Source organism: Pagrus major, chromosome 10 (genome assembly GCF_040436345.1).
Source record: "Pagrus major chromosome 10, Pma_NU_1.0".
In the NCBI taxonomy this organism is placed as follows: domain Eukaryota; kingdom Metazoa; phylum Chordata; class Actinopteri; order Spariformes; family Sparidae; genus Pagrus; species Pagrus major.
Window position 1 is genome coordinate 1,064,295 of NC_133224.1, and position 14,365 is coordinate 1,078,659.

General features: G+C 45.9%; 2 protein-coding genes and 1 pseudogene across 2 annotated transcripts; 1 reads left to right on the forward strand and 2 right to left on the reverse strand.

Annotated features, from left to right (window-relative positions):
• Positions 1 to 49: 49 nt before the first annotated feature.
• LOC141003476 (uncharacterized) lies at positions 50 to 7,646 on the reverse strand. The gene is made up of 13 exons (XM_073474824.1): positions 7,560 to 7,646; positions 6,694 to 6,821; positions 6,534 to 6,598; positions 6,306 to 6,441; positions 5,815 to 6,189; positions 5,419 to 5,712; positions 4,902 to 4,959; positions 4,074 to 4,813; positions 3,885 to 3,991; positions 1,568 to 3,812; positions 1,397 to 1,498; positions 1,029 to 1,311; positions 50 to 952 (listed from the first exon to the last, which is right to left on the reverse strand). The coding sequence occupies exons 2-13, from the start codon at positions 6,775 to 6,777 to the stop codon at positions 945 to 947; spliced, it is 4,497 nt and encodes a 1,498-aa protein (XP_073330925.1). The 5' UTR covers positions 6,778 to 6,821; positions 7,560 to 7,646; the 3' UTR covers positions 50 to 944.
• Positions 7,647 to 8,057: 411 nt separating this feature from the next.
• wdr55 (WD repeat domain 55) lies at positions 8,058 to 12,284 on the reverse strand. Its single transcript, XM_073474860.1, has 4 exons — positions 11,719 to 12,284; positions 10,845 to 10,951; positions 10,428 to 10,697; positions 8,058 to 9,509 (listed from the first exon to the last, which is right to left on the reverse strand). Exons 1-4 carry the CDS (start codon positions 12,265 to 12,267, stop codon positions 9,164 to 9,166), a joined length of 1,272 nt encoding a protein of 423 aa, XP_073330961.1. The 5' UTR covers positions 12,268 to 12,284; the 3' UTR covers positions 8,058 to 9,163.
• A 431-nt stretch (positions 12,285 to 12,715) lies between these two features.
• Positions 12,716 to 14,365, forward strand: part of LOC141003533 (uncharacterized) — a 9,624-nt pseudogene continuing 7,974 nt past the window's right edge.

Below are 14,365 nucleotides of genomic sequence, written 5' to 3' on the forward strand. Positions count from 1 at the left end.
TCACAAACTGGTTCAAACTCAATAAAATAATGAGACTGGAGAAACGAGGTCCGGTTTGTAAAACAGTCGTGTTTAAAAGATTTCTGCAAATATAAATTACACATTTACACAACAGAGTAACAGCAACCTGGAGAACAACTGTAACAACAGCTCACGAGAGAAAAACACAAAAAAAGAATTAAAAAAAAACGTGTCACAGCGTCAACACAATAAAATAAAGTACAGAATAAAATGTTTCTGTACAACGTTTTATAAAAACTGTTTAATGCCGCTGTTCCGTTGAGCAAAGCACCGATTCTCAGCCGGCAGCTGTAGTTTGAAGATTGAAGGATCAAAGGCTGCGGCGAATTCTTTAGATAAGGGACATTTCAAAAAGACCACGTTTCCCATCAGCCCCGTCACCTCCTGTAGCTGTCACCTGCACAGGTTGACGCCTCGTTTCCACACAGGATGGTGTGAGAGGAGCGACGGTTCAAAACCCTCCATACAAACAAACAAACAAACAAACAAACAAACAGACAGAAGTACATGTTCCCGTGTGAACGAACAGACTTGGAGTCGACGCTGAGCTGTGTGGAAACGAGGCGTCCGGGTTTTGAGATATAAACGTGGAGGCGGTTCAGTGTGACGGTTCTGGATCGGGGCTCGGTTCAGATCCTCACCAACGGGTTGAAGATAATTAAGATGAAGCTTTTGATTAGCTTACAATGTGTTGTGACGTTTGGGTTAATGCTCAGCTGAAGGCAATAAGTTAGAAGCAAGTGAGCAGGTGACGTTCAGATAAATACTCAACACACGACACCTGCTCAGGTGTGACATCACAAATAAATAATCGGAGCTGTACAGGTAACACTCAGGTGTGTATGAGGTAAATACTGTGGAAGTTCTCATGTTAACGAAGGGGGGGTTGTATCCGGTCCACACCCCCTCAGATTAGAGTTGGTTCAGTCCGCTGGAAACAACACAAACAGTCAACGTACATTTTCAGACTTTTCTTTCTCGACTATCACTCAAACTCTTTCATTTACCTTCTGGTTTCTCCTCCTCCTCCTCTCCTCCCTCCGTCCTCCTCCTCCCCTTCACCTGGCCCATGCGTCTCTTCACCTCCTGCAGCAGCTCCTCCCTCGTCAGCCGCTCCCTCCAGCGCTCCGCCCGCTGAGCCTCCTCCCTCTCCTTCTCCTCCAGCAGCGAGCGCAGGAAGGCGGCGCTCACCACCTCCTCGCCCTCGCCCACCAGCAGGGCGTTTTTGAAGCGGTTGTACAACATGGAGGCTTTGTCCATGATGGCCTGGTTCGCCCTGTAGAACCGCAGCTAACAACACAAAGAGAAACAGTCCAGCTCCGGTTTGAATCATCACTGTCTGTGTGTTTTTGATTTGACTGTCTACTTCTTGTACCTTTCTCAGGGTGGAGATGAGCTCGCTGTGTCTCTGGACGTGTTTGGACGTCACGTAAACCATACTGAGCTGATCCAGCGCCGCCAGACACTTACCGATGTCCTGAAACACACAAACACATTCACATCCCACTCCTGTCAAATAATAAACCTGTGTGTCGACATGTCTTACTGGGTTGTCGATCTTCAGAGAGATCCTGATGTCTCCGTGGATTCTGTGCAGAGTCGAGTCCGTCAGCGTCACGGTCGAACTCTTCTTCTGCTGCTTCGCTGACGGCTGCTCCACCTTCCCTCCGTCTGAGGAGACTTCTTCTTCTTCAGTTTTTGGCTCTGCTTGCGTCGCCTCTGCCGACTTCTCTTCACCTTCAGTCGTCTGGTCTCGTTTCTTCTCTTCGACACTCTTCTTCGGTGGTTTTGTCTCTTTGGTGCGGTTCTTCTCCAGCTCCGCTCTGGTTTCCTTCGTTGGTTCTGCAGCAGCTTTGTCGTCCTTCTCTTGTGCTTCTCTCTGAGGCGTTTCGCTCTTTCCTCCTCTCTGCCTCGTCGTTACTTCCTTCACACTCGTCTCTGACTTTGTCTCTGCAGCTGTTTCCTTCATTGGTTCTGCAGCAGCTTTGTCGTCCTTCTCTTGTGATTCTCTCTCAGGTTTTCCGTCTCTCTTCTTCTGTTCCCTGGTCACAGTTTCTTCTGCACTCTTCTTCTGTGGTTTTGCCTCTTCGGTGGCTGCTTCCTTTGTTGTTTCTGCAGCAGCTTTGTTGTCCTTCTCTTGTGCTTGACCGTCGAGGTTTTCACTACTTGTGTCTCTCTTCTTCTGTTCTCGAGTCGTCATCTTTGCCGCTTCGTCTGTGGCTGTTTTCTTCGTTGGTTCTGCAGCAGCTTGTTTGTCATCCTCTTGTGTTCCTCTCTTCTTCTGCTCACTGGTCGTGATTTCTTCGGTGTTCTTCTTCTGTGTTTTTGTCTCTTCGATGCTCTTCTTCTCCGACTCGCTGCTCGTTTTCTTCGATTGCTCCGCGGTGGTTTTGTCGTCCTTCTCTTGTGATTTTTCGTCAGGTTTGTCGCTCTTTCCGTCTCTCTTCCTCCGTTCTCTTGTCGTCACTTCCTCTGCGCTCTTCTTCTGTGTTTTTGTTTCTTCGTTGCACTTTTTCTCCAACTCAGCGCTTGTTTTCTTTGTTGGTTCTGCAGCAGCTTCGTCCTTCTCTTGTGAGTTTTCACTCTTCTCCTCTCTCTTCCTTTGTTCTCTTGTCGTCATTCCTTCTGTGCTCTTCTTCGGTGTTTTTATCTCTTCTGCGCTCTTCTTCGGTGTTTTTATCTCTTCGGCGCTCTTCTTCTCCGACTCCACAGCTGTTTTCTTCGTTGGTTCAGCAGCAGCTTGTTTGTCATCCTCTTGTGTTTCTCTCTTCTTCTTCTCCCTGGTCGTGATCTCTTCGGTGTTCTTCTTCGGTGTTTTTGTCTCTTCTGCGCTCTTCTTCGGTGTTTTTGTCTCTTCTGTGCTCTTCTTCGGTGTTTTTGTCTCGTCTGCGCTCTTCTTCTCCGACTCCACAGCAGTTTTCTTCGTTGGTTCAGCAGCAGCTTTGTCGTCCTTCTTCTCTTGTGAGCTGTCACTCTCTCTCTTCCTCTGCTCTCTCGTCTTCATTTTTTCCCCCTCGCTCTCGTTCTTCTTCTCTTGTGATTTCACAGTTGCTTTCTGCTCCTCTTCGTTCTTGTTCACCACCGTCTCATCTTTGCTGCTCTTCTGTCGTTTCTCCTCTTCCTCCTTGCTCTTTTTCTCTGCCTCAGTTTCGTTCTTGTCTTTCTTGTCCTCTGCTGCTGCTCTCGTTCTCTCAGACTTTCTCTCCACTTCTGAGCTTTTTTCCACCTTTTTACCGTCAGATTTCTTCTCTTTCTCCGCCTCCTTCGTCTTGTCTGAGGTCTGGTTCTTGTCTTCTACCTTCTCTTCTTTCTTCTTCTTCTCCTCCGCTGCTGCTGCAGTTGTTCCTCCCATCATCGTCTTCATCTGAACCTTCGTTCCCTGTCCAGTCGTTGCTTTTACAATCTTTCCGATGATTTTTCTCTCGTTCTTCTTCTCTTCATCTTTCTGCTGCTTTGTTTCGTCACTCCTTGCGTCGTTTCCTGCCTCGTCTTTCTTTCCCTCAGCCTTCGTCTTGTCCTCCGTCTTCTGTTCATCCTTCTTCTCCTCCTCCGTCTTCTGTTCATCCTTCTTCTCCTCCTGTTTCTTCTCTGCTGTTGTCTTTTGGCTGGACACCTTCACCTCAGCCTTTTCTTCTGGTGTCTTGTCGACCATCTTGGAGTCCTTCTTCTCTGTTGCTTTCCTGCCGACGGTCTTCTTGCCGATGACGGATTCTTTGACGCTCTTCTTGTCCGACGTCTTCTGACTTCCCGTCTTTTTAATCTCGACCTTCGTGGCTCCATCTCCGGTTTTCCTGAGGAGTATTAAACACATTTAACATTTGCTTTCACACTTAAACAGACTTAGAAATGTGTTTGTTTCTCACTGGCAGCTCTTCGTCGCCTCCCTCCTCGTCGCTCCTCTCCCAGACCTCAGCAGACCTCTCAGAGACTTCAACAGACTCTCCCTCTTGGCTGCCAGGCGGCGCTGTCGCTGCACAGGAAGAGATATTAAGTAATATTACGTTTTATCTCATTAATTCCTGGAGCTCATATAGAAAAGTGACCAGCTTTACCTCCTCGTCCACAGAACTGCCTTCTTTCTCCTTCTCTTCCTCCGTCATCTTCTCGTTTATTCCCTCTTCTTTCTTTCCTTCCTCAGCAGCCTCCTTTGTTTTCTTCTTCTGATCCTCCTTCTCTGCTCTCCTCGTCTTCGTCCCTTCACTCTCCGTCGTCTCTCCAGTTTTCTCCTCCTCCGTCGTCTTCTTCACCTCCGTCTCCTCCCTCTTCCTCTTCGTTCCTCGGCTCTCCTTTGTTTTCAGCTGCGCCTCCTTCACTCTCGTTCGTCTTCCTTCGCTCTCGGACCTCGTTTCTCTCCTCGTCCTCTCCTCTTCCCTTCCATCTTGTTTTGTCTTCTTCTTCTCCTCCTCCTCTTGCTCCTCTTTCTCTGCTCGCCTCGTCTTCATCGCTCTGGTCTCTGTTGATTTTGTTTCTTCCGTTTTCTCTATCCTCATCACTTCTTTCACACCTTCATCCTGCTTCGTTGTCTGTTTCTCTTCTTCCTCTTTCTTTCGTTTTGTTCCTTGGCTCTCTGACGTCGTCGTCTCCTTCACCGTCACTTCTTTCTTTCTTTCACTGTCGCCCTGATTTGTCTTCTTCTGCACCACCTTCTCTTCATCCTCCTCTTCTCTCTTCCTCTTCACCCCTGGACTCTCTGATGACGTCTTCTCCTCCTCCTGGTCTTTCTTTCCTCTGTCACTCTTGGACGTTTGTGTCGGATCAGGCTTTGGTTCTGATGTCTTCAGTTTCTTGCTGACTGTTGGGGGGAAAAAACAGTTTTTACCTCCCTGAGTGCAACTTTCACAGATCCTAAAGATGAAAACATGTTTGTGTGTTTTAGTTACCTGAAGAGTTCACAGCAGGACGAGCAGTCGTCCTCTTCGGGCGTTGCTCGGCATCGACCTGACAAACAGAAAACACCAGACGTCATCCCACGACTGACGTTAATTGACGTAACTCCTAGACTAAGAGAGTACTTGTTTTGCTGTAAATCCAACTCTGATACGATGAGTTTGTTAATCTTTTTGTTGTGAATTTACAAACATCGAGATGACAAACAAACACAATGCAAACACATGCACACAGTCTGATGCAGATCCAGACCTTCTGGAGGAACAAACACCTGGAGTCTCATCAGATTCTGCTCTGATCCGACGGGAGGAGAGCTCAGAGATTACGTTTTACCTTCTAGGATTAAAAAGTGGATTTATCTTCACTCCTGTTTATCAACCTGACTGCAGCAGTTTCAGTGAAACTTGTGTTGACACATAAAATATCAGCCGTATACATTGCATGTTTCCTGCTCGCTGCTCGACCAGAAGTACCAGTCTCGGTGTGATCCATCACTATCTGTGCAGTTACCTTGGACTCTGCCACTCTGCTCCTGGTGGTGACGGCCCTCGTAGCCTCGTTAGTATCTGTAGTGGTGGAAGTTGGAGATGTTTCAACCTTCTCAGAAGCTGGTTTGGAGGTCGCTGCCTTCGTCTGGACTTCTATGGAGCTCAGAGTTTTCTTCTCAGATGTGACTGTACTTGTAGTTTCAGCTGCAGGTCTGCTCTCTGTAGTGTCGGCACCGCTCTGTTTCTCAGCAGGTTTGTTAGCAGCAGCTTCAGAGGCTTTGGGAGGAGTTTTTGGTTTCGCCATTTTTGCTGTTGTCTGAGAGAAAAAGTAAACTTACTGTGTTGTTTTAAACATATTCAACGTCCACAGGCTAAGTTGCATCCCTGACACATTTGAGGACTTCACCACTCGTCTTACCTCCTTCTTATCCTCTGCAGAGGCGGCACTCGCAGTATTTTCACTCCTCCCTCCTGCAGCCGACCTTCTGCTTCTCGTGCTGACGGTCGTCTCTGTAACATCTGTCGAGGTGACGTCTTTTGAAGTCGCGGCCCGTTTAGACGTCAGCGTGGAGTCTGCTGGTTTCTCTGGAGCAGATCGTAAAGAGGCTCTCGTAGGAGTTTGAACCACAGCAGCTGCTTTACCGTCAGGCTTTGTAGGGGAAGACTTACTGGGAGTTGATTTAGTGGCCGCAGGTTTCAGTTTGTCATTTGTCGCCTGATTAGCAGGTGCAGTTCTGGTGGAAGGAGTCAGTTTAGCAGGTGACGGTTTGGGCGTGTTTGTCTGCGGTGGCACCTGAGGACACAACAGAACCGAGATCGCTGTTAGAAGCAAATATCAGTTGATGTCTCGACTAAAGGTTTCTAAGGACCGAACCATCAGAGGGTCGACGTGTTTCTGCTGACACTGACTTTGAGTTTGCTCCCGACCCCCGGTGTGTTCTGGATCTCCCACATGCCCTCAGCGAAGCCTTTGATGCGGACGCCGCTGCCGTACTTCATCTTGTTCCCGACGTAAGGAACGATGTTCTCCGGAGGGAGGTGACCTCTGAGGGGGAAGGAGGAGAAATCAATCACAGTTTAATCAATGCTGACGATCGTATGTCAGGGGGGTGAGGTCACTGATCTGTGTGTACGTACATCTGATGGGTCCCGAAGAAGAAGACGGGGACTCGCTTCTTGTATCCATCATCTGACTTACAGACCTGAAAACACACGAGTCTTGATACGATGCAGTCGTATACAATTATGTGTGTATATGTGTCCGTGTGTGTGTCTGTGTGTTTGTGTGTGTGCGCACCCTGGCAGGCCAGTGAGGGAAGCCCTTCATCTTGGCGAACACCAGGTCTCCAGGTTTGAAGCGGTCACCGGGTTTCCCGGGCATCCTGCCGCCTCAGAGCTCGACCGCTGGGAGGGAATCGATCACAGCTGGTGGAGAACAGAGACATCGACAGGAGATCAATGTCCACCTGATCGAAGGCATTGATTGTGATGGGTCACATGACCTGGACGCTACTGAAAAAACTGCTGACTAAACATGAAACCTAATGATGAAAATGAGGATTTCTCATTAAAAATGTCCATAAAATTACAACAAAGCTCTACAATCTGATAAAATGAGGTGTGTCTCAGTCAACCGGTACAGGAGGACGGTTCGGCGTTGGTCACATGACCCGGAAGCTGTTGAATGAAACGCTGCTTTGCTTCAGTCAGTGATGTGTTGACGGTCCCTCGGTGACACCTGTGCTGTCAGCACCGGGTCAACGTGACGCTGCTGGATCTGGACCGAGCAACACGTCATTGAACACACTGACTGACTTTAGGAGCTTCAGGGTTTATGGGTCAGTTCTGATCAGTGTCACCTGTCGCGCTGTGACACACCTGACCTCACCTGGCCTCAGCAGACACTAACAGTGAGAGCAGGTGTGACTGGAGCTGTGAACAGTGACGCTGCTCTCGGCTGAGTCACTGTGACCCGCAGCAGCTCCGTGGTTTCGATATGAGCCGCACGTCCTCTCATTGTTTACAAATACAGACATGCTACATGCTATGCTAGCCCCGGAGCTAATCACAGCTAGCTGCCCGTCCGCTCTGACAGGCGCGCGCACGTCTCTGCGTCAGTTTCATCACACGCGCCATGAACCGGCCGGTGACACGAGCACTCACCCAAAACCGAACAACAATCTCCCGTCAGCGCAGAGACCCGCCTCGGCTCGGTCCAACAGGAGGCTACGAGTCCGTGCACGGCGCCATGTTGGCGGATCAGCTCGTGTCACGTGACCCGCCGCGCTTTCCCGCCGGCTGTTGGACTGTACCACTGAGCGGACGGTACCAACTCAGGGGGGGAACCACAAGATAGTATGGTCGTCAGAAATGATAAAATACAGCTATTAAATTATTAAAGATTAAATAATAATTAAATTAAATGTCATTAAACAGTGTAAATAATAATAATAATGTTATTATAATCAATATCCCAGCAGCTATTAACAATTGAAGGGGCACTATGTAGTTTTGAAGAAGAAATTCAAATATTAGTATTTTAATATTTACAATATTGATGAGGTAATAATACAAACTGTTTACATCAGTGAATAAACCAGCTGTTCTCAGATAAAGAACACTGTTTGAAGCTAGAGAGGTGGTACAACAGTATAAACTGTGTTGTTATTTAAGGTCAGTTTGTTTATTCAGTTTATTCAGTCATGAAAACAAAGAGAGTTTGTTTATTTAGGCAGAAAAAAAAAATCAGCCAATGAACATCTTTCTCTGCTCATTAACATTTCTGCCCTACAAACTACAGAGTGCTCCTTTAACTATCAAGTTTTGAGTTAACATACTCATGAATAATAAAAATACAGCATGAAGTAGCTGATGTTCCTTGTATACAACTAAAACATAAAACATCTTAACCTTTGAGGTACGTCAAATTAAAACAAACATTTGTTTCCCAACGTCAGACGGTGGCTACTGTGTAAGAAGTAGTTTTGAAAAGAAGTAACTTACGTACATTGTAGTAAAAACTTGCACGGGACTCTTTAAACTCCCTCTTTTCTTTGCACCCTTTTCAGGAACCATCATGTGTTGAACAAATTCAAATTTGCCATATTAAAAAAGTGTCATATCTTTTATTAATTTAATACAAATGTACTGTCAAATCCACAAAATGACCCTAAACCTTTCTCTCTCTGCCTGTTAGAATCAGGCCTGGGTCTCGTTATTTCTATAAAATACATGACTTTTGGTACAAATACCAAACAATACATTTTTCCCAAATAAATGTTAAAAGTTTTTTCCATTAAACAAAAAAGTTCTTGAATGTTTTCTAAACAAAAGAGTTATAACTTCTCTGAAACAATCAGGAATGATCTGATCAATATAAGAAGAAATACAGACACGTTTGGTGTGTAGGTCCAATTCCCAGCCAAACCATTACATCTCTTTATTTGTAATTACTTTAGTGTGATCGTTTTGTCTCCTATTTGGTTCAGTATGAATAAATACTGCAGAATGAAGTCTCCTCCTGACATTCACATCTATAAACACAGAGTCATCACTGGTGGTTTTGTTTCTCGGTCAAAGTCGTATCCAGAATGAGGTACGGACACTGCGGGGATCAGATTCAGTACCTGCCACAGCGCCGTCCATGCTACCGTCATAGACACTGTGAGGCCTCTTAACAACAGCACTTACTTCCATTCTCTTATTTGGCACTAAAATGTCTGAAGGCACAGTCACGACACGTTTCAAAACATGAAACCAGCGGCTTTTTAATCGCTGCCACTGTCGCTGTCACTGTCGTCCTCTTCCTCTTCCTCCCCTTCGCCCTCTTCCTCCTCCTTCGTTTCCGTTTCCTCTACCAGTCCTGAGAAGAAGTCGTTGTCTCCGTGGGCTTTCTTAGTGAGAGACTTCATTTGGCCGCCTTTCTTCTTCCTCTTGCGGTATTCGTTGACAGTCATGTTGGGTAAACTGGAAATGTCCCAGAACTTGATGAGCTGGTCATGGGCGCTGCTGGCCAGGAAGCGCGAGTCCCAGGACTTGGCGAGCTCTTCGATGGGTTCGCCGACGTGCTGCCCGATGCAGCCGAGGACCCGGTTGGGAAGGAGGTTGACGGCTCTGATGGAGGACAGACAGAACTTTATTAACACATTATAACATGTTAGTAACTTGTCATGTACTGATGCTTCGAATAAGGAGGTCCTGAGCAAACTAACAGGCAACAAATTAGGCTGACTGGTCCTAGACTGGTGCTATCTGGGAGTCAGAAGAAGAATTATTCCAAAGTAAGCAACCAATGAACTGATGACCTCGACTGATTTGTCCAACAAAGACAAATTTCACTGTACTTTGGAAGTTAGATGGCAAGAGTGTTGGACCTTTTTAGACCTTTAAGCGATGATCTCAGGCAATCACAACATTGGTTTGGACTATTAGACCATAGTGGCCAGTCAGAAGGCCAGCTTGGTCCTTAGATCATCAAAATAACATTTTGGATCATTAAAAGACCATTTTAGACAATTTACAAACCATCTTGGACAATCAATAGAACTATTAAAAGACTATAAATCAAGTTAGATGATCAAAAGACCCAATGCAGTGATGACCTCTATTGATTTGTCCAACAATGACAAATTATACTGATTTTGTAAGTTCTGTTGGACCGTATTAAAAACCAGCCAGCGATGGAAATCTTGGACCATTTTGGACCAGTGAGAAACCATCAACAGAAGAAGATCAATGTCCCATCTCATCTCAAGACCATGAAAAGAACATTGTGGACAATAAGAGGATTTAGAAACCATCTTTAGAGTTTCAAAACATCAGATGTGACCATTTGACCAGAATGACCTGTCAAAAGACCAGTCAAAGTCCATCAAAAGAACATTTCGGATCATTAAAAGATCATGTTAGACCATTGACAAACCAGCTTGTACCATCAAAACACCAACTTAGACTACTAAACGACCATAGATCAAGTTTGTGTGTGGACCCTTTTAAAAACAAGCCACCAGGTCCAATGGTTCTCAAACTCACCGAATGTATCCGTCCATGGAGGCGGTGCACATGATGTTGTCGGTGACTGGGGCGATGCACTCAACCGACTCAGCCTTGAGGGCAAAGCGGTCGCTGGTGGCTCCGAAGCCGTTCCAGTTGAAGATGTAGATAGTCCCCTCGCTGGAGCCGCAAACCACCTTCTTTCCCCGCTTCATCAGCGCCACCGAGGTCAGATCGCCACTCTGGTACTCCGACAACAGCTCGAACCTCCGCCTCTTGATGTTGAAGACACCCATGGTACCATCACCGCTGTATCAGATTATAGCAAATGAAATTAGAGCCTGGATTTAAAGGAGACTGTTGTGGGCTAAAACAGGCAAAAACAATGTAACTCAGTAGTAATGACCCTACAATCACAATACACAAGGTTTATTGGGTTATTATTACCATCATTACCTGGCAGTGAGTAGGATTCTCTTGGCCTGGTCCACGGCGATGTCACTGATGTAATCCTCGTGCTGTTTCAGATCCATGATGTCCGTCCCCTTCCTCATATCCCAAACCTTCAGAAACAACAAGTGAATTAGTTACAGCTCAGGGTGGAAAACTTGCTTCATCCATCAAAAAACAAAAATCTCGGCAATTTAATTTGAACCATGACCACAATAGACCACATAAACAGGAGCAGCCTGGCTGCCAAAAAGACACCAACTCGGAACATCAGAACATCCGTTCAGACCATTAAAACTACAGTCTCAACCATGACAAGACCATTTCAGCCATTATCAGACATGGTTAGATCATTAAAAGACCAACTGAGAATATTTTAGCCTATTAAAGCCTCCAGCTTGGACGATCTAGAGACCATCTTAGACATTATAAAAGACAACTAGGCCCAATTAAAGACCAATGAAAGACCAGACTAGTCCCTTCTTGTCCCTTGAGGGTACATCGGTACCATCGAGAGCATGGACCACCAACTTAGACCATCAAAGCAATGCTGGACTGTGTGAAGTCCGTCCTAAAGCACATAAAGACCAACTAGGACCAATTAAGAACCATATTAGACCGACAAAAACTATTTTGGACCATTTAGAAACCAACATTGTCCATTAAAACATGGATGGACCATTGAAACACCGGTCTAGCCTGTTTAAACCAAAAAAAGACCTTGAGGGACCTTCAGACCAACATCAGTTTAGACCACTTTAAAGTCTGAGGAACCAGTTTAAACCATCAAACCCCGCAGACCCTGTCAACAGACCAGCTCACTGGTCCTTTAAAGACCATGGACATGGATTAAAGTAGGGGTAAGGCTTCCCGTCCGGACCTTGAGGGTGCCCCCGTCGTCCCCGGTCGCCAGGATGTTCTCGTCCACCAGCAGCAGGCTGTTGATGGGAGCTCCGTGCGCCCCTCGGATCCTCGTCACCAGCTGCCCCCGCTCCGTGTCCAGCAGGTGGATGGCCTTGTCCCGGGACACGCTGTACAGCTTCAGTCCGTCCGCGGAGAAGCGCACCTGGCGGCAGGACTTCATGTGGTGTCCGGACGACCACAGCTCCCGGTTCTCCCCCTCCGTGCACGAGTAGGAGTACGCGTACACGTCCCCGTCCACGTCCCCGCACACCAGCATGTCCCTGCTCGGGTGAAGCGCCACCGTGTTGGCGATCGCCTCCAGCTTGATGTCCTCGGGGGTTTCTCGGATCTTCGGCTCGGGCGGTTCTCCTTCGTCCTCATCCGGGTCCGGGTCCGGGTCCTGACCCGCCGGCTCTGAGTCGGAGGTGTCCGGGTCTCTGGAGGCTTCTGGAGCTTCTGGTTTGTCCATGTTGGGAGGATCTGTCACTGTGGACGGGACTTCAGCGTGCTCTGTGGAGGCCGCCATGTTGTTTTCTTTCGTTCTTCTTCTACGCTGAAAACATGGCAGTGATCACACTGCCCCCTACAGACAGTAACAACACAACACAGCGACTCAACTAATGTCAGCGTGATGAAAATTAAATATTAAAATTACATTAAAATAAATTAATGTTTGGTGAATTTTTCTGCAGTTTTTATTTAAAATTCCTATCGATAGTAATTTAATTTTGTTGCATTCAGATTATAATTTCATCATTTCATTTGAACACCGATTTTATGTCTTTTGTGAGTAGGTTTTGAGTATTTATAAGTAAATATAAAGTAAACAAAAATAATGAGAAAAATAAATAAAACCTAAATTAAATGAATGGAAAATAATGGATAAATAAATAAATAAATAAATAAATAAATAAACAAAGTCCGAAATGAGCGGTCACCATTGGTCGGTTATCCAGCCAACCCGAAGGCAATGCGGAAGTGACGTCAGGACGCTAAAGATGGCGTCAGATTCAAACGGCTCCTGGATAAACGTCGCTGTAAGTGTTTATAAAAGTTAATTACTGGCTATTAATGAGTTTTATTATTAATATTGTTCTGTTGGAAGTTTATTTAAGCCGTCTCATGCAGGTTAAAGCTGGTTTGGAGCTCACAAAGAAGCTACTGCTTTGTTTGCGTTGTTTATAGTTCGGGAACCAAATTCCATTCACGACATGTACTGATTTTATTTTGAATTGTTGACTGACAAAACACGAGACACGCTATAACAAGACTTAACACATTCACCGCATCGTTACAGCTCCCTGGTGAATTCGGCATATAACAGCTCCTCCATGCAGCACTTACTCTGAGTTATATCTCAGCTGTGAGGTGTTGACAGTTATTAAATGCCGCCCAACGCCATACACTAAGATTATGGATTATATCCATTGAAATCATATGAAAATCAGCAATATTCTGTGTTTTAACATGTACCGAAGTGTAAAGTTGATCCTTCTAATCCGTAAATAGTCTTACTTGTTGTTATAAAACATGTGTGCCTCGGGCGATATGATGCTGAGTGCTTAATTCACAGATTTGTAAATGGGGATCGTATCTGCTTCATGTGGGGCTGAGTGCGTCTGCTGGCAAGGCAACATCCGCAGCCGAGCAACCAGCCTCCCCCCGGTCCTCCACAGCCTCCAGGGTCCCCGCTGTTTGTCAGCAAAGTCACTTTAAATAAAGATTAGCTAAATACAGTTAGCTAAGAAATTAGTCTTTGTTTTAGTAGCTAATGAGCAACAAGTCGTAATAAGGACATTTCTCATGTGTCTTCAGCGCAGCAGCGGAGCCATGCGGACCGGACCAGCGGGGCGGAGGAGGCAGCCTGGCCGGGAGAGGCGGGGGGAGAGCGGGCAGGGCCGAGCGGAGCCGCGGGGAGGCTCCGAGGAGGAGATGACGAGGTGCACACAGCTGTGATACTCACATTAATACTCCTCATACTACTGTTTATTACTGCATGACATCATCTATGAGGAGGAACAGATGTAAACTAAACTTGAAGAAAAAATGTATATTTATTTATTTGTTTATATTTATAAGAGATAAAAAGAATTTCGACCTCCAATCTCAAAATTATAGTTTTTTTTTTATCTTAAAGTCTGAAATAATGACTTTTTATCTCAAATTTAGACTTTTAATCTCATCATTTTTTACTTTTTATCTAAATTTTTGGCTTTTGTCTCATAATTCTGAGACAAAAAGTGAAATTATGAACATAAAAGTCACGATAATGAGTTCAAAAATCTAAATTATTAGATAAAAGGCAACAATTATCTCATAATAGTGACTTTTTTCTCATTATTTCAACTATTTGTCTCATAAATATGACTCACCATGGGAATATTTTTGGTGAGAAATATGTACATCTTTTCCGACAGAGCTACAAAATGTCCGTCCAGCTCACTGGTGTTGTTTAAACTCTCCTCCAGGTTGATCCTCGTCACCATGCAGCAGAACGAGATGCAGGCAGGAGACAGAGGAAGAAGAGAGGGAAGGGAAGAAGAGGAGAGAGGGAGGCACAGGAAGCCGAGAAGATGGGGGCAGGAGGAGGAGAAGGAGTCGAGGAGCAGGAGGGCGGCGTCTGT